Source organism: Hyperolius riggenbachi, chromosome 6 (genome assembly GCF_040937935.1).
Source record: "Hyperolius riggenbachi isolate aHypRig1 chromosome 6, aHypRig1.pri, whole genome shotgun sequence".
In the NCBI taxonomy this organism is placed as follows: Eukaryota; Metazoa; Chordata; class Amphibia; order Anura; family Hyperoliidae; genus Hyperolius; species Hyperolius riggenbachi.
The window spans coordinates 32,316,359-32,342,070 of record NC_090651.1 but is presented as its reverse complement, the minus strand read 5'-3'; the positions used below and the strand labels follow the sequence as shown (position 1 = coordinate 32,342,070).

General features: G+C 45.3%; 1 protein-coding gene across 1 annotated transcript; it reads left to right on the top strand.

Moving 5' to 3' along the window:
• On the top strand, positions 1–24,869 carry SERPINC1 (serpin family C member 1). Its single transcript, XM_068239083.1, has 7 exons — positions 1–106; positions 5,668–6,041; positions 7,525–7,740; positions 10,723–10,860; positions 17,294–17,690; positions 19,905–19,969; positions 24,528–24,869. Exons 2-7 carry the CDS (start codon positions 5,670–5,672, stop codon positions 24,702–24,704), a joined length of 1,365 nt encoding a protein of 454 aa, XP_068095184.1. The 5' UTR covers positions 1–106; positions 5,668–5,669; the 3' UTR covers positions 24,705–24,869.
• Positions 24,870–25,712: the final 843 nt, after the last annotated feature.

The following is a 25,712-nucleotide window of genomic DNA, read 5'->3' as shown; positions in this document are numbered from 1 at the left end:
CCCTGTGGGGATGAGACTCCGGGGATTGGACATTCAGTACCTGCCTGGCAGGGGAGTCGCACGTTGTTTTCTCTTCAACTGAACTGAAAAAGAGAGCAGCAGGCCGGTGAGTAATTTTGAATTATAAAATGTGAACGAAATCTTGAAGTCGATTCCCTTTAGTTGTCTGGTAAATTCACACCTAGGATGGATATCTCTGTGCAAGAACCTTTAGGCCATGTTCACGGTGGTGCGTTGCGGGCATGCGTATAGTTACGCTGTGGGTGAGCTGGGTGCTGCTATAGCAGTGCCTAGTTTCTGAGCTTTGCACTTGATCGCCATACACTGTAACAACCTGCTTTGGCATTGCGGAGCGACGTAACGTGGAACGCCGCACTGCAATGCTACTCCTCTGCGACGGTCACAGTGGTGCCATTGATGTTTTAACGGCGTGCGGCATCCCAACGTGTGTTACCGTAAAACGTGTGCATTAACCCTGACTGTGAAGCATACATTTTGTTGACTGTATGCTTCTCTATGCAACTTAATGTGCAGTGCAACTTTCCGGTTCCATGGCGTTCCTGCTTTGACAGGGAACGCAACACCCGCTGTGAACCTAACCTTATGCTGTTAAAGGCGGTTTTGGAAGATGTATGCTTCTAATTGCATACACATTTTATACTGTTGCCTGAAATCATTGTTAGAGCGTTGTACAGACAACACTCGGATGTCAGTCCAGCAGCATATTCTGTTTTATGAGGAGGGGTGGGGGAGGAAGGGCGAGCAGCACCTCGCTGGGGGAACACGAAGGCTGGGTGCACACATAACATGAAAGGCTTCGTCTTATGTCATGTTTTCATTTTATGTTGTGTGCGGGCTTTTACTGCATTGTTACTGCGTTTTTGGTGTTTTTGGGTTTGCATTTTTTTTTTTACCGCAGATGCGTTTTCCAAATGTTTTGCATGCGTTTTAATGCGTTTGCAGTTCACATATACAAAACATATATGCCTTTTTTATGCGTTTTTATATTTCCATTCATGCAAATCACTAGGAAGACAACAGGAAGCGGAAATACATCACAAAACAATTTTTGATCACATGGTCTCCATCATCAGGACGGTACTGTGCAGGTGCAGAGCTACTGTGCCTGCGCAGTACTGTCCTGATGACGTCGGAGAGACCACGTGAACCCGACCTGGAGAGGTGGCGGCTGCGCCAGCGGAGAAGACCGGGAGCCACCAGAGCTGCGGCGAGGGCACAGGACGGCTGCCACGGGCTGGAGGAAGCCCTAGGTAAGTGGATCTTTTTTTTTTTTTTAAATGCTTGGATCACTCCTTAAGTTAAGGCCTCGTTCACAACTGCTGCACTGAGAAACGTGTGAAAGCGCATGGCAAAAAACGCATGCGCTTGTGTGCGCTTTAGTGCTCGTTTCTGTGCGTTGTGCTGCGCTTCTTTAAAGCGGTATTGTCACCATAAAAATCAAATTTCAACAGCAACTGGTCTGAGTGTATTAAGTGATAAAGATGCTAATCCTGCATTCAAAACTTTTTTCTGCTGTTATGGTTTGGAGTTATCACATACTATTACAGGAGCACTGGCCCTAGTGCCAAACAGTGCCAAAAAGTTAAATGCTGGGAGTTCTTTTTATCTATAATATATTCCTCCTCTTCCATTTATTTCCCTGCCTAGCTGATCACTTGTGTTTACAAGCAAGGCTGAGGTGACTCAGTGATTGGATGTGTAAATAAAAAAAAAAAAGACTCTGGGAGGAGGGCAGCTAATGAATACACAATGAGCAAGAGAAGGGAGGGAGAGAAACAAGAGTCAGGGAGGATATAATGTCAGCATTAGCTTGGCAAGATGGCCACTGCCTAGAATAGGATTTTCTGGTTTTCCTTTGTAAAATTCACAGGAATCATTACGTGGATAGCACAACACATCTGTAAGTAGAGGTAGTATTTATCTACTTATATATGTGTTTTTTATTTCTAGGTTAGCATGGGTGTCACTTGTTCTTTAAGGCACGTTTTGCTTAATGTAGCAGTTGTCAATATAGCTTTGTTTTTCTATGTAAATGTATTTTTTTTTTTCCAAATAGGGGTAAAAAACGCATGTGCTTCTATGCGCTAATAAGGCTCACCCATTCACTCGCATCGATGTGCGCTTTACCGCTCAGCGCACAGAAATACATGCAACCCTACGTTTTTGTAACGTTGCTCAGCGCAGCGCATAGATGTGAACCAGCTACATTTAGTTACATGGGAAAATCAATACCTTGCAGAACGCACAGGGCAATGCGCTGTGAAAAGCGCACAGAAACGGCCCTGATGTGAACGAGACCTTAACCACTTTACCCCCGCGCGTACGTATTTCTCCTCCCCTTTTTCTATCCTTTAACAACCAGGAACGGAGAAACACGTACTTTCCGCGTTCCCGACGCTGCCCGCGCTCCCGCTCGTAAACACGCTGCCCGCCGCTAGTAAACACGCCGCCGCCCGCTCGCCCAGAGATCAATGAACTGGAAAATCCATTCCCGTTCGTTGATCTAAGCCCCGCAATGATCAGCTGCTCTCCTATGGGCAGCGCGATCATTGTGAGAAAAAACTCACGTGTCCAGCCTCCTTATACTTTTTAAATATTTATGTCAAGAGGGTATAACACTGTTACTTTATAAACTATGGGCTTGTAATTAGGGATGGACGCAAAAATGAAAAAAATGCACCTTTATTTCCAAATAAAATATTGGCGCCAAACATTGTGATAGGGACATAATTTAAATGGTTTTATAACCAGGACAAAATGGAAAATAAATTTCATGGGTTTTAATTACAGTAGCATGCATTATTTAAAAACTATAATGGCCGAAAACTGAAAAATAATTATTTTTTTCCCCACATTTTTCCTATTTTCCCATTAAAACACATTTAGAAAAAAATAATTCTTGGCATAATGTCCCACCTAAAGAAAGCCTAATTGGTGGCGGAAAAAACAAGATATAGTTCATTTCATTGCGATAGTAATGATAAAGTTATAGACGAATGAATGGAAGGAGCGCTGAAAGGTGAAAATTGCTCTGGTGGTCAGGGGGTAAAACCCCTCAGTGGTGAAGTGGTTAAGGTATAAGACAATAAGGTAAAGGGGAGCTGTGTATGAGGTGGTAGAAATGGTGGTCAGAAAACAAATAGGTATGGCTTTATTATTATACTGTATTAAGGTGGCCACTAACTGTCCAATTTCTAGCGAAAAATCGTTCGAGCGATCAGAAATTCTGATCGGACGAAAAATCGTTCACTACACCACCAACTAACCAATCTTTGCTTCCTATCTATCACGACCACCAAGAAAATCCAAATTTTCGTTCGACGAAAATTCATTCGGGCAACATTTTTTTCACTCGTTCATAATCGATTGTGTCCACCAATGGAGATTATTTACAACCAATCCGATCAGAATTTCTGATCGCTCGAACGATTTTTCGCTAGAAATTGGACCGTTAGTGGCCAGCTTTACTATTTTGCTTGATCTTATTGTTGAAGGAAAACTATATAGGTGACAAAGGCTGTCATAAATCCGGGGAGGACACACAAAGCATGGATAGATTAATTAGAGGAGCTTTGGGGATTGAGTCTGTAAGTAAAATGTGCTCATGATAGGCAGCCTGGTCAGTCTTTTGTGCCCCACTGTGTGTCTGTGTATGTATGTATGTGTGTATGTATGTATATATATATATATATATATATATATATATATATATATATATATATATATATATATATATATATATATATATATATATATATATAATTACAGAGGGGCTACAGCACACAACAGGAAAACAGTGACAGGGGCTCTTGGTTACGCTTTAACGCGTTTAAGCTCACCAACTGCGCCAAAGTGTCCCCGATCTGGTGAGTCCTACTCTAACCAGGCATAAATGCTAGTTTTTTTTTTATCAGCGTTCTAGTGGGAACCATGCCAAAAGCCCAGGGGTCAGCTAAATAGGAGAAAGGAAATTAAAAACACCTCACCTTCTACTAGCTACTGAAGGAAATATGAGCTCCGCTCATTTATATGCTTAACTGTGCTAGAGGTGGGCGTGGTTATGCAGGCTCACAGGGGAAAATAATAAATAAATGCCAAGGGGTGAGCAGCACAGACCAAATTATATGCAATACTATGCAAAGCATGCACGCAGCACTGGAGGTCCCCAACCTCCATAAGAAATATATAAATACAGAGGGGCTGCAGCACACAACAGGAAAGCAGTGACAGGGGCTCTTGGTTACGCTTTAACGCGTTTAAGCTCACCAACTGCGCCAAAGTGTCCCCTTTCTGGTGAGTCCTACTCTAACCAGGCATAAATGCTAAAGGCATAAAAACCAGGCATATATACATATATACATATATACATATATATACATATATATTTTTTATTTTTTTATGTATACTTTAATATATAGTGTATATATTGTTAGTTTGAGATTATTCAATAAATGTTAAATCTTTAACAACTTGGCTGGAAACCTCTTCTGTGTTTCAGATTTTGGCCCCTTGTGTTCCTGAGTTTGAAGCCGTTGAATTAAAGATGAATAGATTTTTTTTTCTAACCTCCCTGGCGGTATGATTATTTCTGGATTTTAGGGTCTAAAAGTGGTGCAAATTTTTTTTGCACGCTTTCAGACCCTAAAATGCGGAAATAATCATACCGCAGAGAGATTTGTGGCAACCCGGCATTTACTCGCCGCCCTGGGATCCATCGCTGCAATTCTCCCTCTGTCCTCCGGGTGGTGCTGTAACCCTGTAGTGAGATTGCCTTCTGTCGTCATGACAACACACAGCGATCTTACCAAAGGGATGCAGAGCCTTCCGAGGACAGGGAGGAGAATGGCTGCCAGCGTCTGGATCCCGGGGTAGGTGAGTTGAAACACCCACTGTGCACTTTGCATACAGGTCCCAGTGGCTACCACAAGTGAGGCTCGGGGGTTACCGCTCTGAGCTGCAGATTTCCAGCCCCAAGCCTGACTCGGGGTTACTGCCAGAGAGTTTATCTGCTGTTGACAAAGTTTACAGTAGAGTCCCAGTTATCTGAAATTCTACTAACCAGCAGTCTCAAGTCAACCCACCAGCACAAATCGCCAGCAGTACTCACAGTGGTGAAGGTCAACTTTGTAAGTTCCTTTCACACAGGCAACTGAAAGGTGGGGAATTCACCGCCTGTCAGCTGCTCTCCTGCATCGGATGGGCGCTGGTTAGCACTCTGTACCGGCGCTAGACAGGTGTCCCTTCCCCATGGAGTCAGATCAGACTCAACACGTCACGTTCTTCAGCCACCCTGTAACACCACTGCCCGTCAGCGCTGGACATGCGTGTTGTTACTAACTCTGCAGTTCGGCTGCATTTAAATTACACCTGAATTGCGCTGGCGGGCGGCAGACGGGAGACTGGACTGCTTGGCAAGCGCCCTGTTGAGCCTCCCAACTGAAAGAGGCCTAAGGCTGTTTCGATCCCCATCAGTGCTGGATAACCGAGATTTTACTGTATAGTCTATCAGCAAGTCTATCAGCATGTAGACTTCCCTGCTAAAGTATCTTTCTATTTTAACCACTTTCTCTCTTGTTACAAATCAAGAAACCATCAGGAGCCCTGATATTGTCTCTTATATGTGTCTGTACTCCTCTCTTTTCTTAGGCATGTATCTCCTACCGATACTGCTCTCCTCCTTGCTGGGTTTGGTCATCTCCCAAAGCCAGTATCCAGACATCTGCATAGCCAAACCCAAAGACATCCCCCTGGACCCCATGTGCATCTATCGGCGGGAAGTGACAGAGGCGGAGGAGAAGCTGAAGGAGGACTCGCCTCCAGAGAAGCTGCCCGATGGGGCTAATCCTCGAGTGTGGGAACTCTCCAAAGCAAACACCAGGTTTGCCATAGACTTTTACAAAGTCCTGGCTGACTCCAAAACGAATGCTGAGAACCTGTTCATGTCACCGCTGAGCATTTCTCAGGCCTTCACCATGGCCAAGCTGGGGGCATGTGACAACACACTGAAGCAGCTGATGGAGGTTAGTGGTTAATGTGTGCTGCTGTACATGAACATCTTGTATTCAGAACCTATTAGAGAACATCCCAAAGAAAGCCAAGCGCTGCTCAATTATAAGAGAACAGGGACTTGGGTGAGAAATTCCAACCAAATAGATTACATTCTACCTGTGAACTGTAGCAGCGCCAGATTTTCCAGAAGGCACTATAGGCACTTGCCTAGAGGCGCCTGATGATGGAAAGCAGCTCACTATCCTCCTTGAGTTTGTCCCTCCCTCCTTACCTGTGCAAAGTCCCGAGCGGTGCGTAAATGAGAGGTTACCCGGCATTCCACTGATAAGATCTCCCTCCAGCTTGGGGCATCTCTACTCTGCAATAAGAAACCTATACGCCTATTCTAAATCTAAACACATGGCGGGGATTAGATGTTTTATAACACACTGAGCAGGGAGACACTAGAAAATAGCCAAGACTCTGCTGAATTGTAGCTGCACTGCTGTCCACAGGGAGTAAATCTCTTAGCAGCAGAGGGAGGAAGTGGGTGGGGTCAGATGATTACTATCTTAAAGAAAACCTGAACTGAAAATTAAAAGACAAAATAACCATACACAAGTCATACTTACCTTCTGTGTAGTCTACTCATCAATCTATTTTTCCTCTCCTGCGTTCTGTTTGTCCACTGTGATCAATGGAATTCTCCGTCCTCCATTTTGAAAATGGCCATTACCACACCATAACAGCTTCCTGGTCAGCACACTGTTAAACTGTAACATCGCCCACTTGAGCCATAGGGAAACATGGACACATCATTTTCTGCTCTCAGCTGTAACTGACAGCAACTGATATATAACTGACAGCAACTGATATATTTCAGTTCTGACAAAATGTTGTCAGAACTGGAAGGGATCATTGTCAGAAGAAAATGGTGAGCTTCTGAGAGAAATTGATGGCAAGGTAACTATGTAATGTTCATTTGAAGTTACCTCATGTGTTTATTTTAAATAATTTTACTCAGTACAGGTTCTCTTTAAGAATCAGCTCTCACTTCCCTGCCATCTGTCTGTTTTCTGAATGGTTCCCCTGGGTCATGTGACTGACAGTAGCTCCAAACACAATGGAATACTTACTGTATAGTACATTGGGTTATTGTGTTGCTGGAAACATCAACAGTCTGGAAAAGATAATCATTGTTTTGACTTAGATGAAGATCAGATCACATTTTATGACCAATTTGTGGAGAAATCCATAGAATTTCAAAGAGTTCACATACTTTTTAGTGTGTGTGTGTGTATATATATATATTATATAATCATTAGCAGGACCTTCTACAAGTCACACGTTCTATTTGTACTATACATTTGCCAGCAGTTAGAGGAGTTTTGTATTTTTCATTCTTTTTAATGTGGTTCGTTGGAAAAGTACTCTTTCCCTACTGCAAGTGGTTTGTCTATACACCTTACTGAGGCTCCAGCGAGTATCTGCATTGATGGTTCATTTCTGTTGAAGGTCTTCCACTTTGACGATGTCTCCACCAAAGCTTCTGATCAAATCCACTTCTTCTTCGCTAAACTGAACTGCCGGTTATACCGAAAAGCTAACAAGTCATCAGAACTGGTGTCCACCAACCGACTCTTTGGGGAGAAGTCACTGACCTTTAATGAAACCTACCAAGAGATTAGCGAGGCTGTGTATGGAGCCAAGCTGTGGCCTCTGAATTTTAGGGTAAGCTGGTCTTCCTAAAGGGAAGTCCTCTCAAAGTTATTCCTGGATTTTTTTTAAGCACGTTTATTTGCAGAGCATGCAATGCAAAGAAATAACAAGCAAAACAAGTATGTGCAGGCTGACCCGGTGTCTTCCTCCAGTCCCGCTGTACTGCTCTTAGGCGAGCCAGCTGCACGCATGTCCACATTGTGCTCCTGTTGTCTTGAGCATGATGGGGCGGGGGGACTGGGGGAGGGGGTTCCCAGTCAGGCCGTGTATACGCAGTATGAGCCAACCGGGGAGACTGGAAAAAGGGATCGGGAGTCGAGACGGCCAGCAGAGGTTCGGAGCTTTGTGGAGGGATGGCAAGGGAGCCTGCAACCTAAACGGGGCTAATAGAAGCCCCATGTAAGTATAAATGCTTTTATTTTGGCTATATTAAAGGACAACTGAAGTGAGAAAAATATGGAGGCTGCCATATTTATTTCCTTCTAAACAATACCAGTTGCCTGGCAGCCCTGCTGATCTATGTAGCTGCAGTACTGAGTAAATAACACCAGAAATAAGCATGCAGCTAATCTTGTCAGATCTGACAATAATGTCAGAAACATCTGATCTGCATGCTTGTTCAGGGGCTATGGCTAAAAGTATTAGAGGCAGAGGATCAGCAGGAGAGCCAGACAACTGGTATTGCTTAACAGAAAATAAATATGGCGACCTCTATATCCCTCTCTTTAGCTGTCCTAATGTTGCAGGTGGATTCAGGATAATTATTGTAAGAAGACACGAGTAAAGGTAAACAAAAGTTTGCTTTCTTAAAACAGAAAGAATTTGCGATAATTCAGGTTGGAGTGAGCTTGAGATGTCTCCCACAATGCATCACTGCTGAATATATGCAAATCAACCATTGTCGTCCCTAGAAGCTAAACACACCTCCAGTTCCGCTGGAATGCAATGATGTGTCATCTTGTTAGTTTGTACAGAGCCATAATAATCCAACATGCATACAAATTAACAAGCTGACACATCATTGCATTCCAGTGGATCTGGAGGTGTGTTTAGCTTCTAAGGGTAACAATGGTTAATTTGCATATATTCAGCAGTGATGCACTGGGAGACATCTCAAGCTCACTCCAACCTGAATTATCGCAAATTCTTTCTGTTTTAAGAAAGCAAACTTTTGTTTTTCTTAGCATTTTAGTAAGGGGTCTTTTAGGACCATTGTAGCCCCTCACACACTCCAATGAGTACTGGGTCACCATGAGCTGGCTGGTTAGTCTGTGCCTCACAAGTAAAGGTAGTTTCAGAATGGGTGAATGATGTAGGAGTCAGCTAGAAAAATGAAAAACTGGTCAAAGAACAGGTCAAAGCAAAACAGTCAAGATTTTGGAGCTGCACAGGTATAAGATGTAGGGGTATATTAACCTATAGAGGAGCAGGTTAGGTGTAGGAGCAAGGCAGGAACTGGAGATGGGAGCAGGTTAACCCTATCATATGGGAGCAGGTGAGGAAAGTAATGGAAGAGCGGGGTAGGTGCTGGATTATGTGGCTGCATGTATTATGTAGAGGTAAAGAGAGTAAAAGGTGCGTACACACGCACTACCACTGGCAACGACGGGTCCGCCGGTGCTCCAACAATCTAACCTACACCGTTGAACTAACCTACATGCCATAGACTTCACTATCCCCTCCCCTTACCCTGACCCTCCTGCTATATGTTTGATGGTGAATGTACGCTGATTGGACGGGTAGGTTATTTTGTCGGTACACCGGACCCTCCCGCTGGGCGGTCTTTAGCCGACAGTAGTGCGTGTGTTCGCGCTGTCAGTGGACTGATAAGGCTATTTATTTATTTAAGTATTTATATAGCGCTGACATATTACGCAGCGCTGTACAGAGTATATATTGTCTTGTCACTAACTGTCCCTCAGAGGGGCTCACAATCTAGTCCCTACCATAGTCATATGTATGTATCGTGTAGTGCATGTATGGTCTAGGGCCAATTTTTTGGGGGGAAGCCAATTAACTTATCTGTATGTTTTTGGGATGTGGGAGGAAACCGGAGTGCCCGAAGGAAACCCACACAGACACGGGGAGAACATACAAACTCCTTGCAGATGTTGACCTGGCTGGGATTGAAACCGGGGACCCAGTGCTTGCAAGGCGAGAGCGCTAACCACTACGCCACCGCGCTGCCCCCACTTAGTGGATCGTTCAGAAACCGCCTTAGTCCACCGACAGCGCGCACACACGCGCCACTGTTGGCTAAAAGACTGCCAGCGGGAGGGTCCGGCGGACCCGTCGTTGCATCTGGTAGTGCGTGTGTACGCACCTTACGTTATATGCAGATTATGAGCAGGGCAGGTATTGGAGGAGGGGACATCTTAGTGGAAGGAGGAGGAGCCTAAGTGAACGAAGTGGGAACAATGCAGGCACTGGAGGGAGAGAAGTTGTCAGATCTTTAAAGCGAACCTAAACTCAGAACTTCCTCTCTGCTGTAAAAGATAAGCAACAGCATAATCATAACCTTTAAAGAAAAACATTTCTTTGTTACGGCTGATAAAAATCCTGCAATAAATCTGCAGTGTGTCTACTTCCTGCTTCCAGCAGACACATTGTTAACATCCTGTGTTTACAAATTAGCTGGTCCCCCGTGACAGAGGAGAATCCTGTGCTGACACAGCTGAGAGATCAAATTACAGTTGTGATTAGTCACAGATGGAGGGAATTAGACAGGCTAAACTCTCTAAATACATACAGGGTGCATTTCTCTGTGCTTACCTTCTGTCCTGTGCAAGAATTCGGGTCCACTTTAACACACATTTTAGATAAGACAGAAGTTTTCTAAAGTAGAAAAGTTTAGGATCAGCTCAGAACAGAAGCTGCGGAGATGGAATATTTTTTCCTTTTGCTGTGTTTCCGGGATGTAAACTACAAGTTTTATCATTGTGATTTGGAATATTGACTAATGATTTTGTGATCTCTCTCATGCATTTTTTTTAGGAAAAAGCTGAAGATTCTCGTGAAGTCATCAATGACTGGATTTCTAATAAAACAGAGAAGCGGATTAGAAACGTTATCCCAGAAGGAGCCATCACAGAAGACACTGTGCTGGTTCTGGTGAACGCCATTTATTTCAAAGTGAGTGAGGGGGGGGGGGCTGGCAATTTGCCAGGTTAGTCCTGCTTGCCTCGCTGTCTAAAGCAGGAGGATCAGCCATACTATGCCAGAGAAAAAAAAATGTATATAAGTAGATAAATACTTGATCTACTTACATAACACATATATTGTACTGTCCACATTTTGATTTCAGTTAAGTAAATGAAGAGAATTCTGTTCCTGGCGGGAACCATGTCTTTTGCCCACAGTTTGAGGCTAAATACTGATGTAATTTCTTCCCTTAACTTTTTTCTTTTCGCCGTTGAGTCACCATCTGGGAACATTTTAACGCACAACGCATACGTTTCCCCGATGGGTACAGCTGCCGACGTCCACGCTTTAGCGCACCACAACGTGCATTCCGTGCGATCACTGTGCGTTGGCAGCGCATGCATAAAATTGCATTCGTGCATACGTTCTGTAGTGTGAATGAGCCCTTAATAATAAATGCAGCAACAGTTACCCCAGACACCAGAAAATAAACGCAATGTGTGCAACATTTCAGCAGAAAATCTTGCAATGTGGGCCACATTTCACCAGAAAACAAACGCAGTGGGCCACATTTCACCAGAAAATAGACGCAGTGGGCCACATTTCAAGAGAAAACAAACGCAGCGGCAGCATTTCACCAGAAAACAGACGCAGAGGGCCGCATTTCACCAGAAAACAAACGCAGCGGGCCGCATTTCACCAGAAAACAAACGCAGCGGGCCGCATTTCACCAGAAAACAAACGCAGCGGGCAGCATTTCACCAGAAAACAAACGCAGCGGGCAGCATTTCACCAGAAAACAAACGCAGCGGGCAGCATTTCACCAGAAAACAAACGCAGCGGGCAGCATTTCACCAGAAAACAGACGCAGCGGGCCGCATTTCACCAGAAAACAGACGCAGCGGGCCGCATTTCACCAGAAAACAGACGCACATTTCACCAGAAAACAAACGCAGTGGGCCACAATTCACCAGAAAACAAACGCAGTGGGCCACATTTCACCAGAAGACAAACGTAGCGGGCAGCATTTCACCAGAAGACAAACGCAGCGGGCAGCATTTCACCAGAAGACAAATGCAGCGGGCAGCATTTCACCAGAAGACAAATGCAGCGGGCAGCATTTCACCAGAAGACAAACGCAGCGGGCAGCATTTCACCAGAAGACAAACGCAGCGGGCAGCATTTCACCAGAAAACATACGCAGTGGGCAGCATTTCATAGTAAATAAACACAATGTGGGAAACATAGCATTTAGCAGAAAATAACACAGTGGGCCGCATTTCACCTGCAAAAAAAGTAATGTACTCACCTGACAGAAGTCTTCTCTCTCTGCTGGGCTCTGGCGCGCATCTTCCCCGGACATTCCTCCTGCAGCTGAGTCTCCCGCGGTGCCGCTGACGGGCAGAGTGCAGGGCTACGGGAAGATGGCGCCCGAAGCCCTGTACTGGAGACAAATAGTCTCCAGTACAGGGCTTCGGCGGCCATCTTGCCGTAGCCCTGGTCTGCCTGCCGGGAGACTGCGGGGCTGCGGGCTATGAACTGGCACGGCGGCGTCTAGTAGACGCTGCGGCCAGTTCATAAGCAGCGGTGGCGTGCCAGCAGATTAGGCTACGCGTGCCGGGTCCGGCACGCGTGCCATAGGTTCGCCACCGCTGTTATAGATAAAAAGATCCCCCAGCATGCAACTGTTTGGCAATGGCTATTAAAGGGCCAGTGCTCCTAAGGTATGTGATAACTCCAAACCATAACAGCAGAAAAAGTTTTGAATGCAGGATTAGCATCTTTATCACTTAATACACTCAGACCAGTTGCTGTTGAAATTTTATTTTTATGGTGACAATCCCGCTTAAAAGCGAATGCAAAGCGAAAAAACCCCCCCAAAAAACCCAGATGCTTACCTATGGGGAGGGAAGGCCCTGGGTACTATAGGGCAGTGTTCCCCAAACCTGTCCTCAAGGCCCACCAGTAGTATAGCTAGAGACTAAGGGGACCCATAGCTAAATTTTCCCGGGTCCTTCAGATCTGGACACTCTTGAGCAATGCCACCTGCCCCTACCCTATGAATTGACTGGGCAGTTTATATTTCTATGCAATGTACACTGGTGTATAGTCCATGGGCAGTGAGAAAAAGTCAGAGGGTAGAGAAACAAAGTAAAGTTAATAGTGAACACATTAAGTACCACCTGGGCCCCCTCATCTTAAGGGCCCCATAGCAGTTGCTATGGCTGCTGTGGCTATTGCTACGCCCCTGAGGCCCACCAACAGTGCATGTTTTGTGGAAATCCACAAAGGTAGTTAATCAGCTCTGCTGAGACACTAATTACCCCACCTGTGCATGTTTGTGGTTTTCTGCAAAATATGTACTATTGGTGGGCCTTGAGGACAGGGTTGGTAAACACTGATGTAGGGTCTCTTTTCCAAGCCAACCAGCTCAATAGATTGAATCTAGCATATGGGAAAGCTATTTATACAATACAATAACATTTCTATAGCGCTTTTCTCCCGTAGGACTCAAAGCGCTGTCATAGGGGACAGGGGTTTTAGCCCTGTCAGAGAGGTGTGTCATTCCTCCTTTTGTAGGGATAAACTCAAGTCTTGTCACATTACTGCCACAAACATGCATCAATTTTATTGGAATTCCACGTGAAAGACCAATACAAAGTGGTGTACATGTGAGAAGTGGATCAAAAATCATACATCAATCCAAACATTTTTTACAAATAAATAACTGCATAGTGGGGTGTGCGTAATTATTCAGCCCCCTGAGTCAATACTTTGTAGAACCACCTTTTGGTGCAATTACAGCTGCCAGTCTTTTAGGGTATGTCTCTACCAGCTTTGCACATCTAGAGACTGACATCCTTGCCCATTCTTCTTTGCAAAACAGCTCCAGCTCAGTCAGATTAGATGGACAGCGTTTGTAAACAGCAGTTTTCAGATCTTGCCACAGATTCTCGATTGGATTTAGATCTGGACTTTGACTGGGCCATTCTAACACATAGATATATTTTGGTTTAAACCATTCCGTTGATGCCCTGGCTTTTGCAGTCTCCAAGAGGTTTTCTTCCAAGTTTGCCCTGTATTTGGCTCCATCCATCTTCCCATCAACTCTGACCAGCTTCCCTGTCCCTGCTGAAGAGATGCACCCCCCAAGCATCACTGGCGAACTCAGGGGGCTATTCCGGGTGTCTGGAACCTCCCCCCTGCACTGAGCTGTGTATTCAGCCAGGGAAGCCCGCATAATATAAACAGCCTCATTCTCCCTCCCTTCTTACTTCTGGTGCTTCCCTCCAGCTAATAGAATGAGAGAGGCAGCCGAGCTTCCCTCACAACCCTCACAAGAAGATGCAGCCTGCAGTGAGAGAATGTTGATTATGGAGTCCTGGACTCTCCACAGCACAGAAGTGTCAGACATGATGAAATTAGAGTGCAGGCAAGCTGGTAAATATGCACAGCATGATGCAGAGCTTGCCTGGACTCAGGGTCTGTGGGCAAACATCTGTCTGGTCTCTCCCCATTGTTATAATGACTGCATGTGTGGATAAGGTGTGGATAACAAGCTGAAAAGTTTTTGACAGTCCCTAGACTCCAGGAGGGCTTCTTTCTGACTTGTGTGAGAGACTGACAGGGACAGGAGTCCGATTACAGGCAAGTAGCCTGTGTGATGTGGGACTTCAATACAGATAAGTTCTCTGCTCCATCTCAGGCTATTCTCAATTTCTCCACTCCTCTCTCTGGGCTAGTGCAACGCCAAAATGACAATAGCAATCGCTAGCAATTTGTGAGTGTGATTTTGTGAAGTGATTTTCAGAGCGATTTTTGAATGAATTGCTCAAAAACATGCTACATGCAGTATACCTGCGATTTTGAAAAAATCACAACGCTGCTGTGGGAACACCCACATAGGGTAACATTAGCCAAGCGCTTTTCAAATCACTGTTGATTTGAAAAACGCTCAGAAGCACTCTTGGAGTGCACCAGCCTCCCTCATTCACCTTTGTTTCCCTCTTCCCCTAGAGCTGACTGTGTGTTCTTGTCTTACAGGAAAGCTAAATAAAAGTGCAATCCTGGTGAGGCAAAATATTATTATTTAGTATTTATGTAGCGCCGACATCTTCCGCAGATGCATATATCCCTGCATCATATGGGTATCGCTTGCGCTATGTGAAACTATGTAGCATATTCCACTGAATTGTCCAAACTAAGTCTATCTCCTGTTCCTCTCTTGGGGAGTTGTTCCAGCGCTGTACCCCGTTCACATTTGCTGCTACCAGAAGCCCTCAGAAACACTAGTGTCCTTGAGTACTTCCAAAGATAGGCAGCTCCGTAATACGCCAGCGCACTTTTGTGCATGGGCAGTATGGAGCCACCTGTGTTCGGAAGCACTCGGGACATACGTGCTTCTGGACCTTTCAGGAACCCCCCCCCTTAAAAATCCTGCGTTTGCCCCTGCCAAGCATGATGCTGCCACCACCATATTTGACAGTGGGGATGGTGTGTTCAGAGTGATGTGCAGTGTTAGTTTTCTGCCACATATAGCGTTTTGCATTTTGGCCAAAAAGTTCCATTTTGGTCTCATCTGACCAGAGCAACTTCTTCCACATGTTTGCTGTGTCCCCCACATGGCTTGTGGCAAACTGCAAACGGGACTTCTTATGCTTTCTGTTCACAATTGCTTTCTTCTTGCCAGTCTTCCATAAAGGCCAACTTTGTACAGTGCATGACTAATAGTTGTCCTATGGACAGAGTCTCCCACCTGAGCTGTAGATCTCTGCAGCTCGTCCAAAGTCACTAGGGGCCTCTTGACTGCATTTCTGATCAGCGCTCTCCTTGTTCGGCCTGTGAATTTAGGTGGATGGCCTTGTCTTGGTAGGTTTACAGTTGTGCCATACTCTTCCATTTCTGAATGATCGCTTGAACAGTGCTCCGTGGGATGTTCAAGGCTTTGGAAATCTTTTTGTAGCCTAAGCCTGCTTTAAATTTCTCAATAACTTGATCCCTGACCTGTCTTGTGAGTTCTTTGGACTTCACTGTGTTGTTACTCCCAATATTCTCTTAGACAACCTCTGAGGCCCTCATAGAGCAGCTGTATTTGTACTGACATTAGATTACACACAGGTGCACTCTATTTAGTCATTAGCACTCATCAGGCAATGTCTATAGGCAACTGACTGCACTCAGATCAAAGGGGGCCGAATAATTATGCACACACCTCTTTGCAGTTATTTATTTGTAAAAAATGTTTGGAATCATGTATGATTTTCATTCCACTTCTCACGTGTACACCACTTTGTATTGGTCTTTCATGTGGAATTCCAATAAAATTGATTCATGTTTGTGGCAGTAATATGATAAAATGTGGAAAACTTCAAGGGGGCCGAATACTTTTGCAACCCACTGTACTTGATCTACTTACATAACACATGTATTGTTCTGTCCACGTTTTGGTTTCAGTGAATGTTATATAGTAAATGAAGAGAATTCTGTTCCTGGTGGGCGGCATGTCTTTTGCCCACAGTTTAGGCTAAATCCTGATGTCATTTCTTCCCTTTACTTTTTCTTTTCTCTTCCAATCGCTGAGTCACCTCAGCCTTGCTTGTAAACACAAGTGAGCAGAGGATTGTGTTTCAGATAAGCAGCTGGCAGGGAAATAAAGGGAAGAGGAGAAATATATTATACATAAAACAAACCCCCAGCATGCAACTGTTTGGCACTGACTACTAAAGGGCCAGTGCTCCTTAAGTATGTGATAATGCCAAACCATAACAGCAGAAAAAGTTTTGCAAGTTTTGAATGCAGGATTAGCATCTTTATCATTTGATACACACAGACCAGTTGCTGTTGAAATTTGTTTTTTATGATGACACTCCTGCTTTAAAGAGGAACTGCAATAAAAATAACGTAATTAAAAAAAGTGCTTCATTTTTACAATAATTTCATATAAATGATTTAGCCAGTGTTTTCCTATTGTAAAATCTTTCCTCCCACCGATTTACATTCTGACATTTATCACATGGAGACATTTGTACTGCTGGCAGGTGATGTCTGTGGAAGGAGATGCTGCTTTTTTGGTAGTTGTAAACAGCTGTTATTTCCCACAATGCAACAAGGCTCCCACAGTGTGATGTCAGTACCTAGGTGCTGACATCACACTGTGGGAGGGGTTTCACCACAATATCAGCCACACAGAGCCCCCTGATGATCCATTTGAGAAAAAGGAATAGATTTCTCATGGGAAAGGGGGTATCAGCTATTGATTAGGATGAAGTTCAGTCCTTGGTTACAGTTCCTCTTTAATGTTCCTTGGAGTGATCTTATAACTGTACAGGTATTTTGCAAGTTTGAATGGCTTGTATCGATACTCATTGCTACAATGCAAAATCTTTTATGAAGGTGTTACAATAAGAATTCTGCTCATCTACAGGGCATGTGGAAGTCAAAGTTCGACCCAGAAACTACAATGATCGATGATTTTAATGTCCCAGGGAATGCTGAACCATCTAGAGTTAAAATGATGTATCAGGAAGGAACATTTCGCTACGGTTCCTATAAAGACGACCTTGTTCAGGTCCTTGAGTTGCCCTATAAAGGCGATGACATCACGATGACGCTAGTGCTGCCTTCTGTGGACACTCCGCTAGATGCGGTGGAGCGAGACCTCACCCTGGAGAAGCTCATGAAATGGGTGAACAAGGCTCATGATGTTCAGTTGCATGTTCATATTCCCAGGTTCCAGATTGAGGATTCCTTCAGCCTGAAGGAGAAGCTGAAGAAGATGGGCCTAGAGGATTTGTTTGACCCGCATGCTGCGCGGCTTCCAGGTTAGCTGCTTTCTTCTTCTTGTCACGCAAACTTTCAAGGCAGCCATGTTATTATCTGAGCCAACTGCACAAAATCCAGCAGCACCACGTATTGAAATATTGTTCTGGATCATCACTGGTTCCCAATATGTGGTAGAATTTCCATAGGACCATGCCGTTTCAAATGAGTGTGCAGTGGCCTGCAGTGCAATAGTTGGTTCCCAGTGTAGGTAGTCAGATGTTCCCCCTGAGATGGCCCCCAGTGTAGGTAGTCAGATGTTACTCCCAAGATGGCCCCCAGTGTCAGATGTTTCCCCTGAGATAGCCCCCAGTGTCAGATGTTTCCCCTGAGATAGCCCCCAGTGTCAGATGTTTCCCCTGAGATGGCCCCCAGTGTAGGTAGTCAGATGTTCCTCCCAAGATGGCCACCAGTGTCAGATGTTCCCCCTGAGATGGCCCCCAGTGTAGATAGTCAGATGGCTGTTTAAGGGCTAATGCCTTTGATGTGGGAGAGCAAGGTTCAAATCCTGTCTAGGTTCAGTACCTATTCAGTAAGTAGTCGTTGGGCAACACTTCCTAACACTTCAGGGTGGCCCTTTGAGCGCACCCCTGCAGCTCTTGAGTGCTTTGAGTCCAACAGGAGAAAAGTGATACACACATGTTGGGATTATATACAAATGTTAGGAGATGCCCCCCCAAGATGGACCCCAGTGTAAGTAGTCAGATGTTCCCCCTGAGGTGGACCCAGTGTAGGCAGTCAGATGTTCCCCCTCAAGATGATCCCCAGTGTAAGTAGTCAGATGTTCCCCCTGAGATGCCCCCTACTGTAGGTAGTCAGATGTTCCCTCCAAGGTGTTCACCAGAGTAGGTAGTCAGATGTTCCCCCAGATAACCCCCCTCCCACCTACTTAGTACAGCTGCTCCACAGCTCCCTTTCTTCCCTGTGCTGCGGTGAGTAGTTGGTAGTGGGAACTTGCGTGTCCAAGATCCAGCATCGAATCTCACTGCTCTCCTCTGCCGCTTAGTGTCCTGTCACCATGGTTCCAGGTTCCATGACATCATTGTGACAGGCTCCAGAAAGTAACCATGGTGACGGGAGGCTAAGCAGTAGAGGAGAGCAATGAGATTCAGCTTTGCTAGATTGTGTACATGTGAGTTCCCAGTGGCAGTCCCCACAGCTCAGTGCAGAAGGGGGGCCACCGAGAGCCTCCCTGCAGCAGTCCTAGCACAGGACAGGCCAGCAGGGGAGATCCAAGGCCCCTGCAGAGAGTGAGGCGCCAAGCCGCCGCATGGGTTGCTTGTACGGCCCAGTGCACCGCAGCATGGCTGCTTCCAGTAGTAGACTCCATACAGCTCTAGTCAATCTGATAATTCTGGAAGGCAATGACAATCTTATAAATTGGCTTCTAAGTGAAGTGAAAAGTTTGAGTATTAACCCTTCCAGTATCTTAACCAATAATATATTTGTATCTATTAGTTTATGCTGTGTTTAATGCTTTAGACTAGAGCATAGATGTAATCTAAGTTTCATCTCACTTTAAAATACATCTGTTAATGTAAAATACATATATGTAGCTGCCTTGCTTGTTTTGTAGCCAGTGTGCACTGCTGCCGTAGCCAAAGGTTGGGAATTACTTATTGACTTCCTGTATGGCCGTTGTACACCATTTATAAAAGGCACACAGACATTTTTGCTTAGTAAATGTGCACTCCTGCCTCCTGGTTAACTACGATGATGAACCAGCCAAGGCCGGATTTATGCTTTTGTCGCCCCTAGGCCAACTTTCTTGTGATCCCCTTCCATGTGCAGCAGCGTCCCTCATTCCATGTGCAGCCCCCTCATCTATATGTAATGTCCATGAGCAGCAGCCCCTCTCCTTCATGTGCAGCTCTTTTGGGTAGCAGCACCTCACTTCCATGCGCTGTTCTCCATTTGCAGCCGCCTCCTCCATATGCAGCTTCCCCTCTTCCATGTCCAGCCGCCCCTCGGGCTGCAGCCACCCAAGGCTCGAGCCTTTTTGGCCTTCACAGAAACCCGGGCCTGGAACCAACATGAGACTAATGTATAATAATGTAAAAATATTTCCATGCATATTAGTGGCATATTCTGAGAAGCCAGAATCATTTGGCACAACCCATGAAAGGTCCTCATTTTTTTTATAGAGTAGCCACTGACGTGCGACCCAATATGCAGTTATAGTGGTTGCTTTATACATGTGATTGTCCTTTCCGCAGGAATTGTCTCTGATGCAAGAAAAGATCTGTACGTTTCTGAAGCCTTCCACAAATCATTCCTAGAGGTATGTTCTGAAGTATTTGTACATATTTAGGCAGATACCAATCAGCCATAACAAGTGAGGAGTGTTGATTATGTAGACTCAGGTGCACCTGTCAAGAGGTGAGCAGCAAGTGAACAGTAATTTCTTGAAAGTGATGTGTTGAAAGAAGGAAAAATGGGCAAGGGTAGCCATAGACCCTGAAAAAGCATGGAGATCAGGAGCTCGGACTTAAAGGAGTGGTATATGGAGGCTTCCATATGTATTTCCTTATAAGCAATACCAGTTGCCTGGCTGTACTGCTGATCCTCTGCCTCTAATACTTTCAGCCATAGATTTAAAAGACAACTGAAGCCAGAGGGATATGGAGGCTGCCATATTTATTTCCTTTTATGTAATACTAGTTGCCCGTCTAGCCTGCTGAACCTCTGCCTCAAATACTTTTAGCCACAGACCCTGAACAAGCATGCAGCAGATCAGGTGTTTCTGACATTATTGTCAGATCTGACAAGATTAGTTGCACACTTGTTTCTGGTGTGATTCAGACACTACTGCAGCCAAACAGATCAGCAGGACTGCCAGACAACTGGTAGTGTTTAAAAGGAAATACATGTGGCAGCCTCTGCATACCTTTCGCTACAGTTGTCTTTAAGTCTGACTGAATTAGCCTGCATGCTTGTTTCAGGGTTATGACTCAGATACTACTGATGCCAGAAGATCAGCGTGACAGCCAAGCAACTGGTATTGTTTAAAAGGAAGTAAATATGGTCACCTCAGGTTCACTTTAAAGGATTAGCTGCTAAAGTCTTGGTACCAGATACCACAGGGCACCTTTACAGACCTTGTGGAGTCCATGTGATGGGCAAACACTGTTTTGGTGTCACAGAGGGTAAATTACACAATATCAAGAAAGTGGATGAAATGTTTATTTTTCCGATCAATATAGTACATACAAACTCCTAGCACTGCAAAGCGAGAGTGCTATCCACTATGCCTACAAAATGGTAAACACTCTCTTTAAGAGAAGGTCAGAGCAAAATAAATAAATAAAATCTACTTACCTGGGGCTTTCTCCAGCTCCTAGCAGCCGTCCTGTGCCCTCACTGCAGCTCCAGTGTCGAGGGATCCCCTCCGTTACAAATGCTGACCTCGCCAGGTCGGCATATTCTGCGCCTGCACGTGCACCCCTTGCGATTGCGCTCACATGGTCTGGAATGTTTTGTGCAGTAGATGCTGGTCGGCATTCGCAACAGAGTGGGACTCAGGCCATTGGCTGGGAGCGGAGCTGTGGCGAGGCCACAGGAAGACTGCCAGGGGCTGGAGGAAGCCCCAGGTAAGTAGGATTTTTTTTTTATTTTAAACACTCTGGATCTTCCCTTTAAGGTGACCATACACAATTCAACTTTTTTTTTTTTTTTTTATAAGATTTTGATCTTTTAGATTATTTTATCAAACCTACCATACACCATTCAATTTTCAAAGCGATCAACCTGATTTTCCCATCATATCTGATCAGATTTTTATCAAAAACTATTCTTTTTGATTTGTTCTCTATTCTATAATTTTGGTCGAAGAAATGGAAAAAAAAAAGATTTGATTGTACTGTGTATGGGTACGTCTGAAGTGTTTGAGGAGTAGGTTGTTTATTACTTACTTTGGTTTCCCACTTTCTGCTGTCTCTGAGTAATGCTGGGTACACACTATGAGATTTTCTGGTCGATTTACTGTCAGATCCATTATTTCCAACATGTTCGATTTGCTTTCCGATCGTTTTCCGATCGATTTCCTATTAAAGTGCACGGAAATGGATCGGAAAATGCTCGGAAATGGATCGAAAAGCAAAACGGACATGTTGGAAATAATCGATCTGACAGTAAATCGACCAGAAAATCTCAGTGTGTACCCAGCATAAGGGGCCGGTGCAGTAATACAAGTACACATGTGCCATGCATGTAACTAGAGGTGTGCAGCACCTGCCATCGCAGGGGAGCCCAGAGCTGTGGGGGGCCCCAACCACTAACCATCATTTCCTCTGATACAGGAGTCTATCAGATCAGGAGTTTATGTGGCTACACTTGTTATGGGTGTGGAGATCATGATGGCCACGCTTGTTATGACCCTTGTGAGATGGGCCCCCAGGCTGTGAACATTGTGGGGGCTCCATGAGTTGTAGTTACGCCACCGTCATTGACCATCCTTAGTAAGGAAAACATTGTCAGGGATGTAACTGCGAATCATAGGCCACCCAACATTGACAACCTATTCCCATTGGTAAGCCCCATGGCTAGGAGGCCCAACAGAGGCGTATCTACAGGGGTACAGGCATGGTTTGTGCCATGAGCGCCACAGCACTTTGGGTGCCATGCCTGCCCACGTGTCTCCCTGTCACTCAGACCTCAGATTAATTCTGTTATCTTGGGAACATAACAGCTTACTGTATATAAATAGGGTGCACTTGGCTTAGTGTTAGAAAAGAGGACAGAGAGGGAATAAGAAGAAAACAGTTCCCCTTCTCCTCTAGCAACTTCTGATATAGCTGTACACAGCGGTGGCCTGCTGCTGTATTGCTCCGGGTCCTTCATTCCGTGTGGCCTCGTACTTCTGCTATATCGGAATTTGTCAGAGGAGAATAGGAACGCTTGGAGAAGCCAGACCGGAGCGAGGTGGGAGAGGAGCGTGGTGCTGGATGGGTAAGAGCTGAATTGTTAATGCAGTGTTGTTTAGTTGGGAGAGAAGCAGAGGGTTAGTGTGGTGTGGTGTAGTGTAGTGCAGTATAATTGGAAGGGGCAGCAGGTGTTAGTGCAGTGTAGTGTAGTGCAGTATAACTGGTAGGGACAGCAGGTGTTGGTGTAGTGTAGTATAACGAGTAGGGGCAGCAGGTGTTAGTGTAGTGCAGTATAACTGGTAGGGGCAGCAGGTGTTAGTGTAATGCAGTATAACTAGTAGGGGCAGCAGGTGTAAGTGTAGTGCAGTATAACTGGTAGGGGCAGCAGGTGTAAGTGTAGTGCAGTATAACTGGTAGGGACAGCAGGTGTTAGTGTAATGTAGTATAACTGGTAGGGGCAGCAGGTGTTAATGTAATGTAGTATAACTGGTAGGGGCAGCAGGTGTTAGTGTAGTGCAGTATAAATGGTAGGGGCAGCAGGTGTTAGTGTAGTGCAGTATAACTGGTAAGTGCAGCAGGTGTTAGTGTAGTGTAGTATAATGGGTAGGGGCAGCAGGTGTTAGTGTAGTGTAGTATAACTGGTAAGTGCAGCAGGTGTTAGTGTAGTGTAGTGGGTAGGGGCAGCAGGTGTTAGTGAGGGGAGTATAACGGGTAGGGGCAGCAGGTGTTAATGTAGTGTAGTGGGTAGGGGCAGCAGGTGTTAGTGTAGTGTAGTATAACGGGTAGGGGCAGCAGGTGTTAGTGTAGTATAACTGGTAAGTGCAGCAGGTGTTAGTGTAGTATAACGGGTAGGGGCAGCATTTGTTAGCTAAACACATGCTGCAATTGAATGGTTAATCGCGCAGGCATACACCGCCTCTGCCAGACTGAAAAATGCATGCCCTGCATCCAAGACAAGTGCTAACATTTATTAAACTAGGAGGTACTTTAGCTTCCAATATGGTTTGCATGCAAAGTATATTATACTAGACACTTGCGCCACAGTGAGGCAGACCTCCGGGCAAGTGACCTAACCTAAATTTAAAACCTCGGGAGCAGCTAAGCAGAAAAAAATGTGCGATTAACCATTCAATTGCAGCATGTGTTTAGGGATGCGCAGCCTTTCCCCCCCCCCCACCTTTCCTTAACTTTGTAACTATGTAACTGTCAGGTTAGCTGCTCCCAGCCCCTCCTGAGTTTCCTGTTTGCATGATAAGTAGTAGCAGATTTGCATATGATTTGCATCTGAATTGAATGCGAAGTGTGTAGAAAGTCTATATAGGTGCTACACACTGAGCTGGTGGTCATTTCAGATGCAGCCTTAGTGGTATGCGCTGGCGTTCTCCTCGCTGTTCTACCAAATGTAAGTTACACATTTTTTTTCTGCTTAGCTGCTCCCGAGGTTTTAAATTTAGGTTAGGTCACTTGCCCAGAGGTTTGCCTCACCGTGGCGCAAGTGTCTAGTATAATATACTTTGCATGCAAACCATATTGGAAGCTAAAGTACCTCCTAGTTTATTAAATGTTAGCACTTGTCTTGGATGCAGGGCATGCATTTTTCAGTCTGGCAGAGGCGGTGTATGCCTGTGCGATTAACCATTCAATTGCAGCATGTGTTTAGGATTGCGCAGCCTTTCCGTAAGTGTAGTGTAGTATAACTGGTAAGTGCAGCAGGTGTTAGTGTAGTGTAGTATAACTGGTAAGTGCAGCAGGTGTTAGTGTAGTGTAGTATAACTGGTACGGGCAGCAGGTGTTAGTGTAGTGTAGTATAACTGGTAGGGGCAGCAGGTGTTGGTGTAGTGTAGCTGTTCAGAGTAGCTTAGAGACCGCTAAGTTTAGCGTTTTCTTTTTTCCCCCCGATTTGTTACCTCTAAACCTCGGTGCATCTTATATTCCGAAAAATACGGTATATACTAATCTGTGCTTGTTCTTCATCAGGTCAATGAGGAAGGCAGTGAAGCAGCAGCCGCCACGGCCGTTATGATCGGGGGCCGCTCGCTGCCACCAAGACGAATCTCTTTCATCGCCAACAGGCCCTTCCTCGTGTTCATTCGGGAAGTCGCAATCAATGCGATTATATTCATGGGTCGGGTATCCAATCCTGGCGGAGTCTAAGGCTGAATAAGGAGCATGACGGAAGGTCTCTGGAAATTCCGCCCTCTTATTATTAAAGACCCCCTATTCGTGTTACGGACATAAGTGGTAAATGTATTAATACTATGCTAGACTGAATGCTGTTATATGACCGCAAACTATGTATTAAAAGAGAACCCAAACTAAGACACTAGCAATTCATCTATGCCAACTAAAAGCTTTATCTAAATATTTCTGTACTTCAAATGTGTTACCTTGGTTTATATCTGCTGAGACAGCCACATGCAGTACGCATCCTTGCTGCTAGCACGGTGAGTATTCGGTATTTCAGTCTTCTGGTTAGTGCAGTTGATTTTCCCCCAGAGTTGCAATGCAGTCTACTGTGTGCTGCTAATTACACATGCAGGAGGAGGAGCTATGCTGGGCTGTCTGTAGTTTTTTTTTGTTGAGTGCTAAAAAGTAAACATTTCAGAATGAAAAATATATATACAGGTAGTCCCCGGTTATCGAACAAGATAGGGACTGTAGGTTCGTGCTTAACCTTTTGGGGACCGCCGCTATTAGATCCTACGCCGCATTTGTGGCTGTTCTAGCCTGATGAGGCGTAGGATCTACACCACCTGCTGTTTCCGCTACCGACGGTGCGCACCTGAGAGGGGAGATTAAGCTGTCATCTCCCCTGAGTGATCAGCAGCCAGCGTATGGCTGCTGATTACGTGACCACTATGATGGCCGGCGGATCGTAGTGATCACTTTGACAGCTGCGGCGGTAGGGGGGAAAGAAGAGGATCCACTCACCTCCCTGCCATTCCCGCGACGACTGGCGCTCCCCAGCGCTGTTGCCGGCATCTCTGCTCCCTCTGACGTCAGTGCCGGGTCCTGGCTTGATGACGTCACTGGAGCCTGGAAGGTGAGTGAAGGCTGCTGGCAAAAGGGTGGGCACCATGCCCAGCACACAGAACTGGGGATCCAGCTGCCTGACCCCCCCAAACGCGCACTCCCACTTCCATGCAAAAACGCCTGGTCCTT